This window comes from Triticum aestivum, chromosome 4B (genome assembly GCF_018294505.1).
Source record: "Triticum aestivum cultivar Chinese Spring chromosome 4B, IWGSC CS RefSeq v2.1, whole genome shotgun sequence".
NCBI lineage: Eukaryota > Viridiplantae > Streptophyta > Magnoliopsida > Poales > Poaceae > Triticum > Triticum aestivum.
Genome location: NC_057804.1, coordinates 408,896,551 through 408,912,754, shown reverse-complemented (window position 1 = coordinate 408,912,754; position 16,204 = coordinate 408,896,551). Strand labels below are relative to the sequence as shown.

At 41.9% G+C, this 16,204-nt stretch overlaps 1 protein-coding gene across 1 annotated transcript in view; it reads left to right on the top strand.

Annotated features, from left to right (window-relative positions):
• Positions 1–14,962, top strand: part of LOC123090145 (uncharacterized) — a 29,077-nt gene extending 14,115 nt beyond the window's left edge. Inside the window, exons 2-4 of the mRNA XM_044511576.1 lie at positions 13,583–13,926; positions 14,372–14,472; positions 14,555–14,962. Of these exons, the coding sequence (XP_044367511.1) occupies positions 13,583–13,926; positions 14,372–14,472; positions 14,555–14,616 (507 nt within the window). The 3' untranslated portion in view covers positions 14,617–14,962. The remainder of the gene's footprint in view (positions 1–13,582; positions 13,927–14,371; positions 14,473–14,554) is intronic.
• Positions 14,963–16,204: the final 1,242 nt, after the last annotated feature.

Below are 16,204 nucleotides of genomic sequence, written 5' to 3'. Positions count from 1 at the left end.
GAAGTGTTCTCCCTGAGTATGCACCGTTGCGAAAGTTCTTCGTGCTGAGACACCACATGATGATCGGGTGTGATAGGCTCTACGTTCGAATACAACGGGTGCAAAGCAGTTGCACACGCGGAATACTCAGGTTAAACTTGACGAGCCTAGCATATAACAGATATGGCCTCGGAACACGGAGACTGAAAGGTCGAGCGTGAATCATATAGTAGATATGATCAACATATTGATGTTCACCGTTGAAACTACTCCATCTCACGTGATGATCGGACATGGTGTAGTTGATATGGATCACGTAATCACTTAGAGGATTAGAGGGATGTCTATCTAAGTGGGAGTTCTTAAGTAATATGATTAATTGAACTTTAATTTATCATGAACTTAGTCCTGGTAGTATTTTGCACATTATGTTGTAGATCAATAGCTCGCGTTGTTGCTTCCCTATGTTTTATATGTGTTCCTAGAGAAAACTAAGTTGAAAGATGTTAGTAGCAATGATGCGGATTGGATCCGTGATCTGAGGTTTATCCTCATTGCTGCACAGAAAAATTATGTCCTTAATGCACCGCTAGGTGACAAACCTATTGTAGGAGCAGATGCAGACGTTATGAACGTTTGGCTAGCTCAATAATGATGACTACTTGATAGTTTAGTGCACCATGCTTAACGGCTTAGAATCGGGACTTCAAAAACGTTTTGAACGTCATGGACCATATGAGATGTTCCAGGAGTTGAAGTTAATATTTCAAGCAAATACCTGAGTTGAGAGATATGAAGTCTCTAACAAGTTCTATGGCTAAAAGATGGAGGAGAATCGCTCAACTAGTGAGCATGTGCTCAGATTGTCTGGGTACTACAATCACTTGAATCAAGTGGGAGTTAATCTTCTAGATAAGATAGTGATTGAAAAAATTCTCTAGTCACCATCACCAAGTTAGTAGAACTTTGTGATGAACTACAGTATGCAAGGGATGACGAAAACGATTCCCAAACTCTTCGTGATGTTGAAATCAACAAAGGTAGAAATCAAGAAAGAGCATCAAGTGTTGATGGTTGACAAGATCAATAGTTTCAATAAAAGGGCAAAGGGAAAGAAAGGGAACTTCAACTAGAATGACAAGCAAGTTGTCACTCCCGCGAAGAAGCCCAAAGCTGGACCAAAGCCTGAAACTGAGTGATTATACTGCAAAGGAAATGGTCACTAGAAGCGGAAATGCCCTGAATATTTGGTGGATAAGAAGGATGGCAAAGTGAACAAGGGTATATTTGATATACAGGTTATTGATGTGTACCTTACTAGTGTTTATAGTAAACCCTGAGTATTTAATACTTGTTCGATTGCTAAGATTAGTAACTCAAAACAGGAGTTACAGAATAAACAGAAACTAGTTGAGGGTGAAGTGACGATGTGTGTTGGAAGTGGTTCCAAGATTGATATGATCATCATCGCACACTCCCTATACTTTCGGGATTAGTGTTAAACCTAAATAAATGTTATTTGGCGTTTGCGTTGAGCATAAATATGATTTGATCATGTTTATTGCAATACGGTTATTCATTTAAAGTCAGAGAATAATTGTTGTTCTGTTTACATGAATAAAACCTTTGATGGTCATACACCAATGAAAATAGTTTATTGGATCTCGATCGTAGTGATACACATAATCATAATATTGATGCCAAAAGATGCAAAGTTAATAATGATAGTGCAACTTATTTGTGGCACTGCCTTTTGGGTCATATCGGTATAAAGCGCATGAAGAAACTCCATAAAGATGGATTTTTTGAATCATTTGATTATGAATCATTTGATGCTTGCGAACCGTGCCTTATGGGCAAGATGATTAAAACTCCGTTCTCCGGAACAATGGAACGAGCTAGTGACTTATTGGAAATAATACATATTGATGTATGCGGTCCAATGAGTGTTGATGCTCGTGGCAGGTAGCGTTATTTTCTGACCTTCACAAGATGATTTGAGAAGATATGAGTATATCTACTTAATGAAACAGAAGTCTGAAACATTTGAAAAGTTCAAAGAATTTCAGAGTGAAGTGGAGAATCATCGTAACAAGAAAATAAAGTTTCTATGATCTGATCGTGGAGGAGAATATTTGAGTTACGAGTTTGGCCTTCATATAAAACAATGTGGAATAGTTTCACAGTTCACACCACCTGGAACACCACAACGTTATGGTGTGTCCGAACGTCGTAACCGCACTTTATTGGATATTGTGCGACCTATGATGTCTCTTATCGGTTTACCACTATCATTTTGGGGTTATGCATTAGAGACAGTTGCATTCACTTTAAATAGGGCACCATCAAAATCCGTTGAGACGACGCCTTATGAACTGTGGTTTGGCAAGAAACCAAAGTTGTCGTTTCTTAAAAGTTTGGGACTGCGATGAAAAAGTTTTCATCTGATAAGCTCGAACCCAAATCGGAGAAGTGCGTCTTCATAGAATACCCAAAGGTAACTATTGGGTACACCTTCTATCACAGATCTGAAGGCAAGTTATTCGTTGCTGAGATGGATCCTTTCTAGAGAAGGAGTTTCTCTCGAAAGAAGTGAGTGGGAGGAAAGTAGAACTTGATGAGGTAACTGTACCTGCTCCCTTATTGGAAAAGTATTTCATCACAGAAATCAGTTCCAGTGATTCCTACACCAATTAGTGAGGAAGTTAATGATGATGATCATGAAACTTCAGATCAAGTTGCTACCAAACCTCATAGGTCTTCTAGAGTAAGATCCGCACCAGAGTGGTACGGTAATCCTATTCTGAAGTCATGTTACTATACCATGATGAACCTACGAACTATGAGGAAGCGATGATGAGCCCAGATTCCGCGAAATGGCCTGAGGCCATAAAATCTGAGATATGATCCATGTATGAGAACAAAGTATGGACTTTGATTGACTTGCTTGATCAGCAAGCCATGTTAAATAAATGGATCTTCAAGAGGAAGACGGACACTGATAGTAGTGTTACTATCTACTAAGCTCGACTTGTTGCGAAAGGTTTTCGACAAGTTCAAGGTGTTGAATATGATGAGATTTTCTCACTCGTATCGATGCTTAAGTCTGTCCGAATCATGTTAGCAATTGCCACATTTTATGAAATTTGGCAAATGGATGTAAAAACTGCATTCCTTAATGGATTTATTAAAGAAGAGTTGTATATGATGCAACAAGAAGGTTTTGTCTATCCTAAAGGTGCTAACAAAGTGTGCAAGCTCCAGCGATCCATTTATGGACTGGTGCAAGCCTCTCGGAGTTGGAATATATACGTTGATGAGTTGATCAAAGCATATGGTTTTATACAGACTTTTTGAGAAGCATGTATTTACAAGAAAGTGAGTGGGAGCTCTGTAGCATTTCTAATATTATATGTGGATGACATATTGTTGATTGGAAATGATATAGAAATTCTGGATAGCAATAAAGGAGTATTTGAAAGGAGTTCTTTAAAAGAAAGACCTCAGCAAAGCTACTTACATATTGAGCATCAAGATCTATTGAGATAGATCAAGACGCTTGATAAGTTTTTTCAATAAGTACATACCTTGTCAAGATTTTGAAATAGTTCAAAATGGAATAGTCAAAGAAAGAGTTCTTGCCTATGTTGCAAAGGTGTGAAATTGAGTAAGACTCAAATCCCGACCACAGCAGAAATTAGAAAAGAGAATGAAAGTCATTCCCTATGCCTTAGTCATAGGTTCTATAAAGTATATTATGCTATGTACCAGACCTATTGTATACCTTGCTCTGAATTTGGCAAGGGAGTACAATAGTGATCTAGGAGTAGATCACTGGACATTGGTCAAGAATATCCTTAGTAAGGACTAAGGAAATATTTCTCGATTATGGAGGTGATAAAAGAGCCCGTCGTAAAGAGTTACATCGGTGCAAGCTTTTACACCGATCCAGATGACTCTGAGTCTCAATCTGGATACATATTGAAAGTGGGAGCAATTAGCTAGAGTAGCTCCGTGCAGAACATTGTAGACATAGAATATTTGCAAAATACATACGGCTCTGAATGTAACAGACCCGTTGACTAAGCTTCTCTCACGAGCAAAACATGATCACACCTTAGTACTCTCTGGGTGTTAATCACATAGCGATGTGAACTAGATTATTGACTCTAGTAAACCCTTTGGGTGTTGATCACATGACGATGTGAACTATGGGTATTAATCACATACAGATGTGAATATTGGTGTTAAATCACATGATGATGTGAACTAGATTATTGACTCTAGTGCAAGTGGGAGACTGAAGGAAATATGCTCTAGAGGCAATAATAAAGTTATTATTTATTTCCTTATTTCATGATAAATGTTTATTATTCATGCTAGAATTGTATTAACCAGAAACATAATACATGTGTGAATACATAGACAAACATAGTGTCACTAGTATGCCTCTACTTGACTAGCTCGTTAATCAAAGATGGTTAAGTTTCTTAACCATAGACATGAGTTGTCATTTGATTAACGAGATCACATCATTAGGAGAATGATGTGATTGACTTGACCCATTCCGTTAGCATAGCACCCGATCATTTAGTATATTGCTATTGCTTTCTTCATGACTTATACATGTTCCTGTAACTATGAGATTATGCAACTCCCGTTTACCGGAGGAACACTTTGGGTGCTACCAAACGTCACAACGTAACTGGGTGATTATAAAGGAGTACTACAGGTGTCTCCAAAGGTACATGTTGGGTTGGCGTATTTCGAGATTAGGTTTTGTCACTCCGATTGTCGGAGAGGTATCTCTAGGCCCACTCGGTAATGCACATCACTATAAGCCTTGCAAGCATTGCAACTAATGAGTTAGTTGCGGGATAATGTATTATAGAACGAGTAAAGAGACTTGCCGGTAACGAGATTGAACTAGGTATTGAGATATCGACGATCGAATCTCGGGCAAGTAACATACCGATGACAAAGGGAACAACGTATGTTGTTATGCGGTTTGACCGATAAAGATCTTCGTAGAATATGTGGGAGCCAATATGAGCATCCAGGTTCTGCTATTGGTTATTGACCGTAAATGTGTTTCGGTCATGTCTACATTGTTCTCGAACCCGTAGGGTCCGCACGCTTAAGGTTTCGATGACAGTTATATTATGAGTTTATGAGTTTTGATGTACCAAAGGAGTTCTGAGTCCCAGATGAGATCGGGGACATGACGAGGAGTGCCGAAATGGTCGAGACGTAAAGATCGATATATTGGACGACTATATTCGGACTTCGGAAAGGTTCCGAGTGATTCGGGTATTTTTCGGAGTACCGGAGAGTTACGGGAATTCGCTGGGGAGTATATGGGCCTTATTGGGCCATACGGGAATAGAGGAGAGAGGCCAAAAGGAAGGAGGCCTGCGCCCCTCCCCCCCCCCCTCTGGTCCGAATTGGACAAGGGGGGCAGCCCACTTTTCCTTCTCCCTCTCCTCCTCTTTCCTTCTCCAACAAGGAAATGAGGAGTCCTACTCCTCCTCTTTTCTTCTCCAACAAGGAAAGGAGGAGTCCTACTCCCGGTGGGAGTAGGACTCCCCCCTTGGCGCACCTCCTCCATAGGTCGGTCGCCTCCCCCCTTGCTCCTATATATATGGGGGCAGGGGGGCACCCCAGAGACACAACAACAATTGATCCTTGAGATCTATTAGCCGTATGCGGTGCCCCCCCTCCACCATAGTCCTCCTCGATAATATTGTAGCGGTGCTTAGGTGAAGCCCTACGACGGTAGAACATCAAGATCGTCACCATGCTGTCGTGCTGACGGAACTCTCCCTCGACAATCGGCTAGATCGGAGTTCGAGGGACGTCATCGAGTTGAACGTGTGCTAGAACTCGGAGGTGCCGTAGTTTCGATGCTTGATCGGTCGGGCCGTGAAGACGTACGACTACATCAACCGCGTTGTTCTAACGCTTCCGCTTACGATCTACAAGGGTATGTAGATTACACTCTCCCCTCTCGTTGCTATGCATCACCATGATCTTGCGTGTGCGTAGGAAATTTTTGAAATTACTACGTTCCCCAACACGGTCCGCACCAGAGTGGTACGGAAATCCTGTTCTGGGAGTCATGTTACTAGACCATGATGAACCTACGAACTATGAGGAAGCGATGATGAGCCCAAATTCCGCGAAATGGCTGGAGGCCGTGAAATCTGAGATAGGATCCATGTATGAGAACAAAGTGTGGACTTTGGTGGACTTGCCCGATGATCGGCAATCCATAGAAAATAAATGGATCTTCAAGAGGAAGACGGACGTTGATAGTAGTGTTACTATCTACAAAGCTCGAATTGTCGCAAAAGGTTTTCAACAAGTTCAAGGTGTTGAATATGATGAGATTTTCTCACTCGTAACGATGCTTAAGTCTGTCCGAATCATGTTAGCAATTGCCACATTTTATGAAATCTGGCAAATGGATATCAAAACTGTGTTCCTGAATGGATTTCTGGAAGAAGAGTTGTATATGATGCAACCAGAAGGTTTTGTCGATCCGAAAGGTGCTAACAAAATGTGCAAGCTCCAAAGATCCATCGATGGACTGGTGCAAGCATCTCGGAGTTGGAATATACGCTTTGATGAGTTGATCAAAGCATATGGTTTTATACAGACTTTTGGAAAGGCCTGTATTTACAAGAAAGTGAGTGGGAGCACTACAGCCTTTCTAATAAGTATATGTGAATGACATATTGTTGATCGGAAATGATATAGAATTTTTTGGAAAGCATAAAGAAGTGTTTGAAAGGAGTTTTTCATAGAAAGACCTCGGTAAAGCTGCTTACACATTGAGCATCAAGATCTATATAGATAGATCAAGACGCTTGATAAGATTTTTCAATGAGTACATACCTTGGTAAGATTTTGAAGTAGTTCAAAATGGAACAGTCAAAGAAGGTGTTCTTGCCTGTGTTGCAAGGTGTGAAGTTGAGTAAGACTCAAAACCCGACCATGGCAGAAAATAGAAAGAGAATGAAAAATCATTCCCTATGCCTTAGTCATAGGTTCTATAAAGTATGTTATGTTGTGTACCAGACCTATTGTATACCTTGCTCTGAGTTTGGCAAAGGAATACAATTTTGATCTAAGAGTAGATCACTGGATAGCGGTCAAGAATATCCTTAATGAGGACTAAGGAGATGTTTCTCGATTATGGAGGTGATAAAAAGAGCTCATCGTCAAGAGTTACATCGGTGCAAGCTTTTACACCGATCCAGATGACTCTAAGTCTCAATCTGGATACATATTGAAAGTGGAAGCAATTAGCTAGAGTAGCTCCGTGCAGAGCATTGTAGACATAGAATATTTGCAAAATACATACGGCACTGAATGTGACAGACCCGTTGACTAAACTTCTCTCACGAGCAAAACATGATCATACCTTCGTACTCTTTGGGTGTTAATCACATAGCGATGTGAACTAGATTATTGACTAGTAAACCCTTTGGGTGTTGGTCACATGACGATGTGAACTATGGGTGTTAATCACATACAGATGTGAATATTGGTGTTGAATCACATAATGATGTGAACTAGATTATTGACTCTAGTGCAAGTGGGAGACTGAAGGAAATATGCCCTAGAGGCAATAATAAAGTTATTATTTATTTCCTTATTTCATGATAAATGTTTATTATTCATGCTAGAATTGTATTAACCGGAAACATAATACATGTGTGAATACATAGACAAACTGAGTGTCACTAGTATGCCTCTACTTGACTAGCTCATTAATCAAAGATGGTTATGTTTCCTAGCCATGGACAAACAGTTGTCATTTGATTAACGAGATCACATCATTAGGTGAATGATGTGATTGACTTGACCCATTCCGTTAGCATAGCACCCGATCGTTTAGTATATTGTTATTGCTTTCTTCATGACTTATACATGTTCCTATGACTATGAGATTATGCAACTCCCGTTTACCGGAGGAACACTTTGTGTGCTACCAAACGTCACAACATAACTGGGTGATTATAAAGGTGCTCTACAGGTGTCTCCGAAGGTACATGTTGGGTTGGCATATTTCGAGATTAGGATTTGTCACTCCGATTGTCGGAGAGGTATCTCTGGGCCCTCTCGGTAATACACATCACTTAAGCCTTGCAAGCATTGCAACTAATGAGTTAGTTGCGGGATGATGTATTATAGAACGAGTAAAGAGACTTGCCGGTAACGAGATTGAACTAGGTATTGAGATACCGACGATCGAATCTCGGGCAAGTAACATACCGATGACAAAGGGAACAACGTATGTTGTTATGCGGTCTGACCGATAAAGATCTTCGTAGAATATGTGGGAACCAATATGAGCATCCAGGTTCCGCTATTGGTTATTGACTGGAGACGTGTCTCGGTCATGTCTACATTGTTCTCGAACCCGTAGGGTCCGCACGCTTAAGGTTTCGATGACAGTTATATTATGAGTTATGAGTTTTGATGTACCGAAGGAGTTCAGAGTCCCGGATGAGATCGGGGACATGACGAGGAGTCTTGATTGGTCGAGACGTAAAGATCGATGTATTGGACGACTATATTCGGAGTTTAGAAAGGTTCCGAGTGATTCGGGTATTTTTCAGAGTACTGGAGAGTTACGGGAATTCGCCGTGGAGTATATGAACCTTATTAGGCCATACGGGAATAGAGGAGAGAGGCCAAGAGGAAGGAGGCCTGCGCCCCCCCTCTGGTCCGAATTGGACAAGGGGGCAGCCCCCTTTTCCTTCTCCCTCTCCTCCTCTTTCCTTCTCTCCTACTCCAAAAAGGAAAGGAGGAGTCCTACTCCCGGTGGGAGTAGGACTCCTCCCTTGGCGCGCCTCCTCCCTAGGCCGGCCACCTCCCTCCTTGCTCCTTTATATACGGGGGCAGGGGGGCACCTCATAGACACAACAACAATTGATCCTTTGGATCTCTTAGCCGTGTGCGGTGCCCCCCTCCATGATAATCCACCTCGATAATATCGTAGCAGTGCTTAGGCGAAGCCCTGCGTCGGTAGAACATCAAGATCGTCACCACGTCGTCGTGCTGATGGAACTCTCCCTCGACACTCGGCTGGATTGGAGTTCGAGGGACGTCATCGAGCTGAACGTGTGCTAGAACTCGGAGGTGCCATAGTTTCGGTGCTTGATCGGTCGGGCCGTGAAGACGTACGACTACATCAACCGCGTTGCTCTAACGCTTCCGCTTTCGGTCTACTAGGGTACATGGACAACACTCTCCCTTCTCATTGCTATGCATCACCATGATCTTGCGTGTGCGTAGGAAATTTTTGAAATTACTACGTTCCCCAACAGAACCGGGGCCTTGAGCCGCCGTCGTCCCTCCTCCACCGCGAGACGGGGAAGTACGATTGGCAGTAGGCTCGGCTCTCCTTGTGTATGTTGATTCTGCCTGTGAAGAGGGAGCCGGAGGTGCTCCCGCCGCTCCGCAAGGTGAAGAGGGAGGCAGGGGCGGAGGCGGAGCGCCGGCGTCGTCGGGCCAGAGGATTTCCTTCCCCCTTCCGATGCGGCGGAGCGACGGATCTCCGCCGCCCCACCCGGAGGGCTTCGGTGAGCCACAATTTAGGCATTAGGGTTAGGGGTAGGCGGCCTCCTCCGATCTAGTATATGTAAATCAACTATGTATGGATGAACAAGTATGCATGGATGCATCTAGTTCTACTGCTTGTGTTCTTGTCTCGCGCAAAATTTTATTTTCAAATTTTAAAGGTCCATTTGAGGTTTATGTTCTCTCGCAGCTAGGGCTGCAAGAAAAGCTCGAGGCTAATGAGCCGCTCGAGATCAAATCGTATTTTAGCTCGACTCGAGATTGACTAAATAAATAAATGAGCTAAGTTTGAAAACTTTATGTAACTCGACCGAGAAACGAGCCGGTCTTGAGCCAATATTAGCTCGCTTGATTTTAGCTGGATAGCTCGACATGATATCTTTATGTTAAACTAGCGAAGTGACTCCCGCATTTGCGCGGCTAGATTGACTATATATACTGTTATATTTGGTATGGTTTTCCTCCTCCAACTATATGCCGTGTCGTTCAAATACTTTGTTGTTTAATTTGGAACGAATTACATAGCATATAAATCGAGTATAGTCAAAAGGAAAGTCCTGAGGAAATATGCTCAAATTATTGAGTGAATTCTAGTTTGTTGATAAAATACATTGGTATGCAAGGCATGAAGACCAATACAAAACTATATATAGGCCTCTATACCAATCTTCACATTTCCCCTCTTCGATCCACTCCCTATCACTTGTTATGTATTTTGCACTAATATGTGGAATTCCCCTCCAAGAATTATATCTAAACATGAATGGCTTCTATGCATAGCAAATGTTCACCTGTTCCTCCTAAATTGAACACCGCTCGCATGCTTAGTTGCCTTGCATTTCTGTGTTAATGCAATATCTTGCCTATCTGAATATGCATCCAGTGATGCTCATCTTAATATGACTTGTGTAATCAATCTACATTGGTATCTTTTTGTGAAAATTTTACATTGGTATTTGCGCTTAAGATTTTCTCTCCTTCACTTCCTTCATAGCTTCATGTTGATTGTGTCTTTATTCTGTTGCAATATCTTGCCTACCTACAAATGCATCCCTACGCATGCTCATCTTAATATGATAGGTTATCATTGTGTACTCGTATTCATGCTTAAGGATTTTCTCCCCTCACTTCATTCGTGGCTTATTTATGTTGATTGTGTCTATCTATTGTTTTCATGTCAATTATTTATATATATTTTTCACTATATGAACCCAACTACTAATTCTGTAATTTTTTTCAGGAAAATTTACGTTCGGCAAATGGTATGAATGCTCGTTCAATGTTTTTGACATTATTGTACTTTGAATTCCCAAAAATAGTCAATTCAAGCAGCATGTTGGTCCGATGCATGTTTACCTGCTGAAATGGACTGTGACCTCAACATTGTAATGAGACATGTGTGACCATTGCGCTTTTCGGTTGGTATCTAACATCTGTGCTTTTTCTGATTCGTTTGTTGTGCTTAGTACAGGACACTGAAGCATACTATCGAGATAATTAATATTTGTGGATGAATACTTGTGCCTCATTATTTTATTTTATTTGGTGGCGAGTTGGATTATTATGTATCTAATATGCGTTTTTTAATTTTCTGCTCTCTTAGATTTTAACATGATCTTGATGCATAACTTTGGCAATTTTTAGTAGATATGTTTTTCCATTTAAAATTATAAATCCTAATATAATTTGAATAATCCACGGTGAATAAAATGGTTTATTTTTACTTGAATAATCTAACTACACACACAGTACTATTCTTAGCCAAATATGTGTGCTCCGTGCACATTTGCATGGCTCTTTTCCATATGAGCGTTACTTGTTTTTGTCTCAATTCAGATTAAAACAAAGACATTTTTATATGACAATATGAATTGAATATAGTTTTATATTGAATGTATTCGACTTGCCCCAAAGAATACTCTTAAATATGTGTATTTCATTCGATCTTATTTCGCCCAGAAAAATTACATGGCTTAATCCCCTTTTGTATATTTATATTTTAGTCCATTTACGTGAATTCCATTTTGAGAAACTCCCGTACACGAATGCACAGGTGAAAACATATGGTGTTCGCTATGGCCTAAAGCCAACCCACAGCATATCTTTGTGGCCCAACACAACATGCAGTTTTTTTTTTCAGCCTTGAATCGGTAGTAATGCCTAGGGCCGGCCCGATTGGCTTCGTTCCTACTCCTTGTATGGAATTCTTTTGTGTGAATCCCCATTGGCTTGGTTATATGGAATTCTTTTGTGTGGATCCCGGTTGCCTTATTTACAGGAGAATTCTGATTGCCTTTTTCTTAGATGATTCTGATTCTGATTGGGCTGCCGATAGGGATGTGCCTCTTGCGGAAGCAAAACCGTGATTCTCATGAAAAAAAATAAAAATATATATTATTTTTTTCGTTTCTAAGAGGCACGGCCGTGACTCTCGCGAAAGCATAACCGTGCCTCCCGCAGAAGCAAAATCATGACTCTCGCGAAGGAAAAAAAAACAAAAAACATGCTTTTTTCGTTTTTCCAAGAGGCACGGCCGTGCCTCTCGCGAAAGCACAATCGTGCCTCTCGCCGAAACAAAACCGTGACGCTTCCGAAAGGAAAAAAGAAACACGTTTTTTTTTTGCGTAAAAGGGTCGAAAAGCTAGGGAAGACTGGTAGAAAACCAAAACATTGAAAAAACCCGAATAAAAAGCCGAAAACGCGTGCGAAAAATAAAAAAATAAAATCCGAAAGAAGTGCTCAGAGCCCGACACATGACGAATCGCTAAGGACGCGCCAAGTGACGCTGATCGTTGCGAGGCTTCCGAAGAGGGAGCTCCTAATCTGCGCCTTCAGCGCCGGTTGGGACAAGTGGCGCCCGCGATGGCGCCAAGTGGGCCGGCCCACGAAGGGGCATCACACAAAATGATTATGAAAAATGCGCAAAAAATTACAGACCCGTGATGGAATCAAACCCGCAACCTACAATACGTACAGGTTATCGGCTCACCACTAGGCTATGTACTTGCAAGTGACAGAATCCATCGCTTAACATTTAACAACTATCGTAGCTGCTCATACATGATTTTCTTTAAAGAAAAAGAAACTTCACATATTTCGGAAAAAGTTCATGAACATGCAAAAAACGTTGCCCTATTCAAGAAAAGTTCAGTGATTTTGAAAAAGTTCATCAATTTTAAAAAATAGTTCACATCGAATTGAAAAATGTTCTTCAAAATTTAAAAAAAGTTCATTGATTTTGAAAACAGTTCATCAGATTTGAAAAAAAAATCGGTACAGTTCATCAAATTTGAAAAAAAGTTCATCAAATTTTGAAAAAAGTTCATCAGATTTGAAAAAAAAAATCATCAAATTTTAAAAAAAAGTTCATCCATTTTGAAAACAGTTCATCAGATTCAAAAAAGGGTCATCGGATTTGAATAAAAGTTCATCAAATTTAGAAAAAGTTCACAAATCTTAAAAAAGTTCATCGATTTGAAAAAAAAAGTTCACCGAACTCGGAAGAAGAAAAAGAAAAAAAAAACAGAAAACGAAAAAGGAAAAACGGAAAACAGAAAAAGGTAAACGGGGAAAAGGTAAAACAAAGTAAAAGTTCGTTCTAAGCAAATCAGGTGTGCTGGCGTGCTGGTTGCACCCACGATACTACGTTTGCGGGGTACCTGGTTCGAATCATAGCTAAAACAAGTCTTTTTGCTCATTAAAACAGAGAAGAAGAAAAAGATATTGGGCCGGCCCATTGCGCGAGCGCTTCAGACGCCGGTTCGCTAGCGGGCGCATATGCGTCAAATAGAAAATCCCTTCCGAAGAAGCGCTCGTTAATTAGTTGTTCCCTGAAACTTGGCCCACCTTGCTCATTAAAACAGAGAAGAAGAAAAAGATATTGGGCCGGCCCATTGCGCGAGCGCTTCGGACGCCGGTTCGCTAGCGGGCGCATATGCGTCAAATAGGAAATCCCTTTCGAAGAAGCGCTCGTTAATTAGTTGTTCCCTGAAACTTGGCCCACCGAGTCCAGCCCAAACTGGCGCCTACGGCAGCGTCACTCGGTCGCACCGAACCAAACACGACCAACCCAGATTGGGCGGGCGATTACTACCCCGATTCCCAACCTAGCGGCGGCGGCGGCGCTTCCAAGTGCGGCGGCCGCCGTCTCCCTCGGTCCACCTCCCATCCGGCCAGCCCTCTCCTCACTCCCTCCCCCCGGCCTCCGGCCTTCGCCGCCCTCCCTGCCGCCAAGGCCAGGGGCAAGTCCGCCTCTGCCCTCCGGTCTCCCTGGCTCGGCTCGCCCTGTAGGGCTGTAGGCGCCCACCACGGCACGTCTCGACCTCCGGCAGTCCAGCCTCCATGGCTCCGTCAAAGGTATTTCCCCCTCTGTTTTTAAACATATCTGAAGAATATTTTTGTGAATGCCATTGCCTGTGATTGCTAGAAAGTAGAAGACAGTCACTGATTGCTTGTAAACCAGTGAAATTGAACTGCTTATTATGTGATTCATTTGCTACTTATGTGATTCACTGATTGCTAGATGGACATAATGAACCCGGTGACCATTACTTCTCTTTATTATTTTCACTATTGTAATTTCCTTTGCTGTTTGTAATCTTTCTTGATTGTTAGATATATTGGCACAATGATATTTTGCTACTATTATTGATGTATGGTCATTGATATTGCCATTTTACAGTACATTGTTGCTTTGTTATATTGCTTTGGCCAAAAAAAATTTACAAGAATACCCAGGAGCAAATTCCTGGCTCCGCCACTGCCTTGACTGCAGAACCTAACGAAAGGGGTGCCTCCCCAGGAGGATCTCGTGGATGCTGGTGGGATGGGCGGTTGAGGTTGAGGGAGGCTCGTCGGCTGGAGCAGCAGGACGAGAAGCTCGAGGTGGTTCCGGCCTTCCGGGTTTGCCTCCATACCCCCTCTATCTCCCTCTGCCCTCACTCATGTTTCCTCCCTTTCTCATGGATGAAGCTGTCGGCTGCAGGGGCGTTGCAAGGAGTGAAGGTAGAGGTCGCGTCAACCGGAGCAGCAGGAGCAAGGATCTGACAGCCTCTGCCTCCCCGTTGCACGCCACCACTGCATCTCCTTCCTGTTGAGCTATAGGTTGGCTTGATCTCTTGTGTCAGGGAGGTGCTAGGTTGGGTATGTTGGCAATGGCAGCCACGGTTTCAGCGAAGGGCGCCCATGCCATGTGCAATGACAGCAGCATTGTCACTGGGATATGCCATTAGCATGACACAGGTGCCTTAGTGTGTGTTCTGCTCTAGGTTGTGCAGGACAAGTGGTTGATCCATAGCTTCTTTGTGTAAGGAAAATTTTGCAGACTAACTTTCTAACCATGTAATAGTTTTGTATAAAGTATTGCTAATTTACATAACTTCTATTCAAGTCCTATCTAGATTGAAATCTTAATCTTGCATTTTGTTTCTGACGTAATCTATGTGGCTGCTCCATCGACGATGACGAAATCATCCACTAGGTACCTTCAAAACATCTTACTTCATACACCTCCTCGGTTCAGTTAATTTGCAATCAGTTTGAAGTCACAACCTACAAGTTTCTAAAAATCGTTGGAATAATGGTGCTTTCCTAGGAAAGGAGGCATGTTGTGGTGAAGCACGATACACACTCAGCACTCACCAAGTTCAGGTTGCTTTTCTTAGTCACAAGGGATGTTGTGGCTTCGTCGTCCTTCTTGTAGTCATAAGGGATATTTTTTGTGGTATGATTTCCTGTAGTCTATTTTGCATCTGATAATTTTGGAGTTTAAATTCTAATATCCGTACTATATTTATTGGATCCTTCCATCCAACTGTTCGAAGTAAACGGTTAACATGAATTTTATGTGTTTATATTTCATCTTCATCTGCCGATCTACAATACTAGATGTGTATGTATCCTGACATTTGCCAACAAATTAAATGACCCTTGAAAGTTTCTCTTCTATAGTGAGCTTTCATGTAGTGATCTTATTATATTAGAGTCTAGAAAAAAACAGACTAATTTTTTTTTCTTATTGCGAATGGACAAAACTTCTGTGTTGATAGTGAGGAACAATATTTAAACCCATGTAGAAGGGACCAGACGAAACTGCAACCTTCTGAAAGTTTGATTTTTGTGTTGCGGAGATGAAACAATCAAGCAGATAGGATGGATTCAAGCCTGGTGGTTCCCGACACCAAATCTGTTTGATGCATTGGTTCTCCGGCACCAATGCAGCACCATCGTCCCCTCTAACCTTCAGGTTTGGTATTCTTCTACCATACTTAATTAATTCCATGTCGTGTGATCTGGATGATACATGATGATGCATGAATGGAATTCCGGATACTTGGATGCTTCATGTGCGATCTGTGATGGCCGTGAGTAGGTTGAGAGTGAACTAAAGCCCAATACTTCAGATTTGGTGACACATGCATAAATCAGCTGATTAGCTGCATGACTCTTTAGCTAATGGACGCCGCTAACTGCCACACGTGTGGGCGTTAAGAAATCTGCCCACACGTTTTGTCTGGTGCCTAAGAGGACCAGCCCACACGTCTGTGTGTGGGCAAAACAACTAGCGCCCACACGCCTCTTTTTTCCCTCCCGGTCCCTCTTACACGCGTGCGTGTGGGCGAAATAGATAACGCCC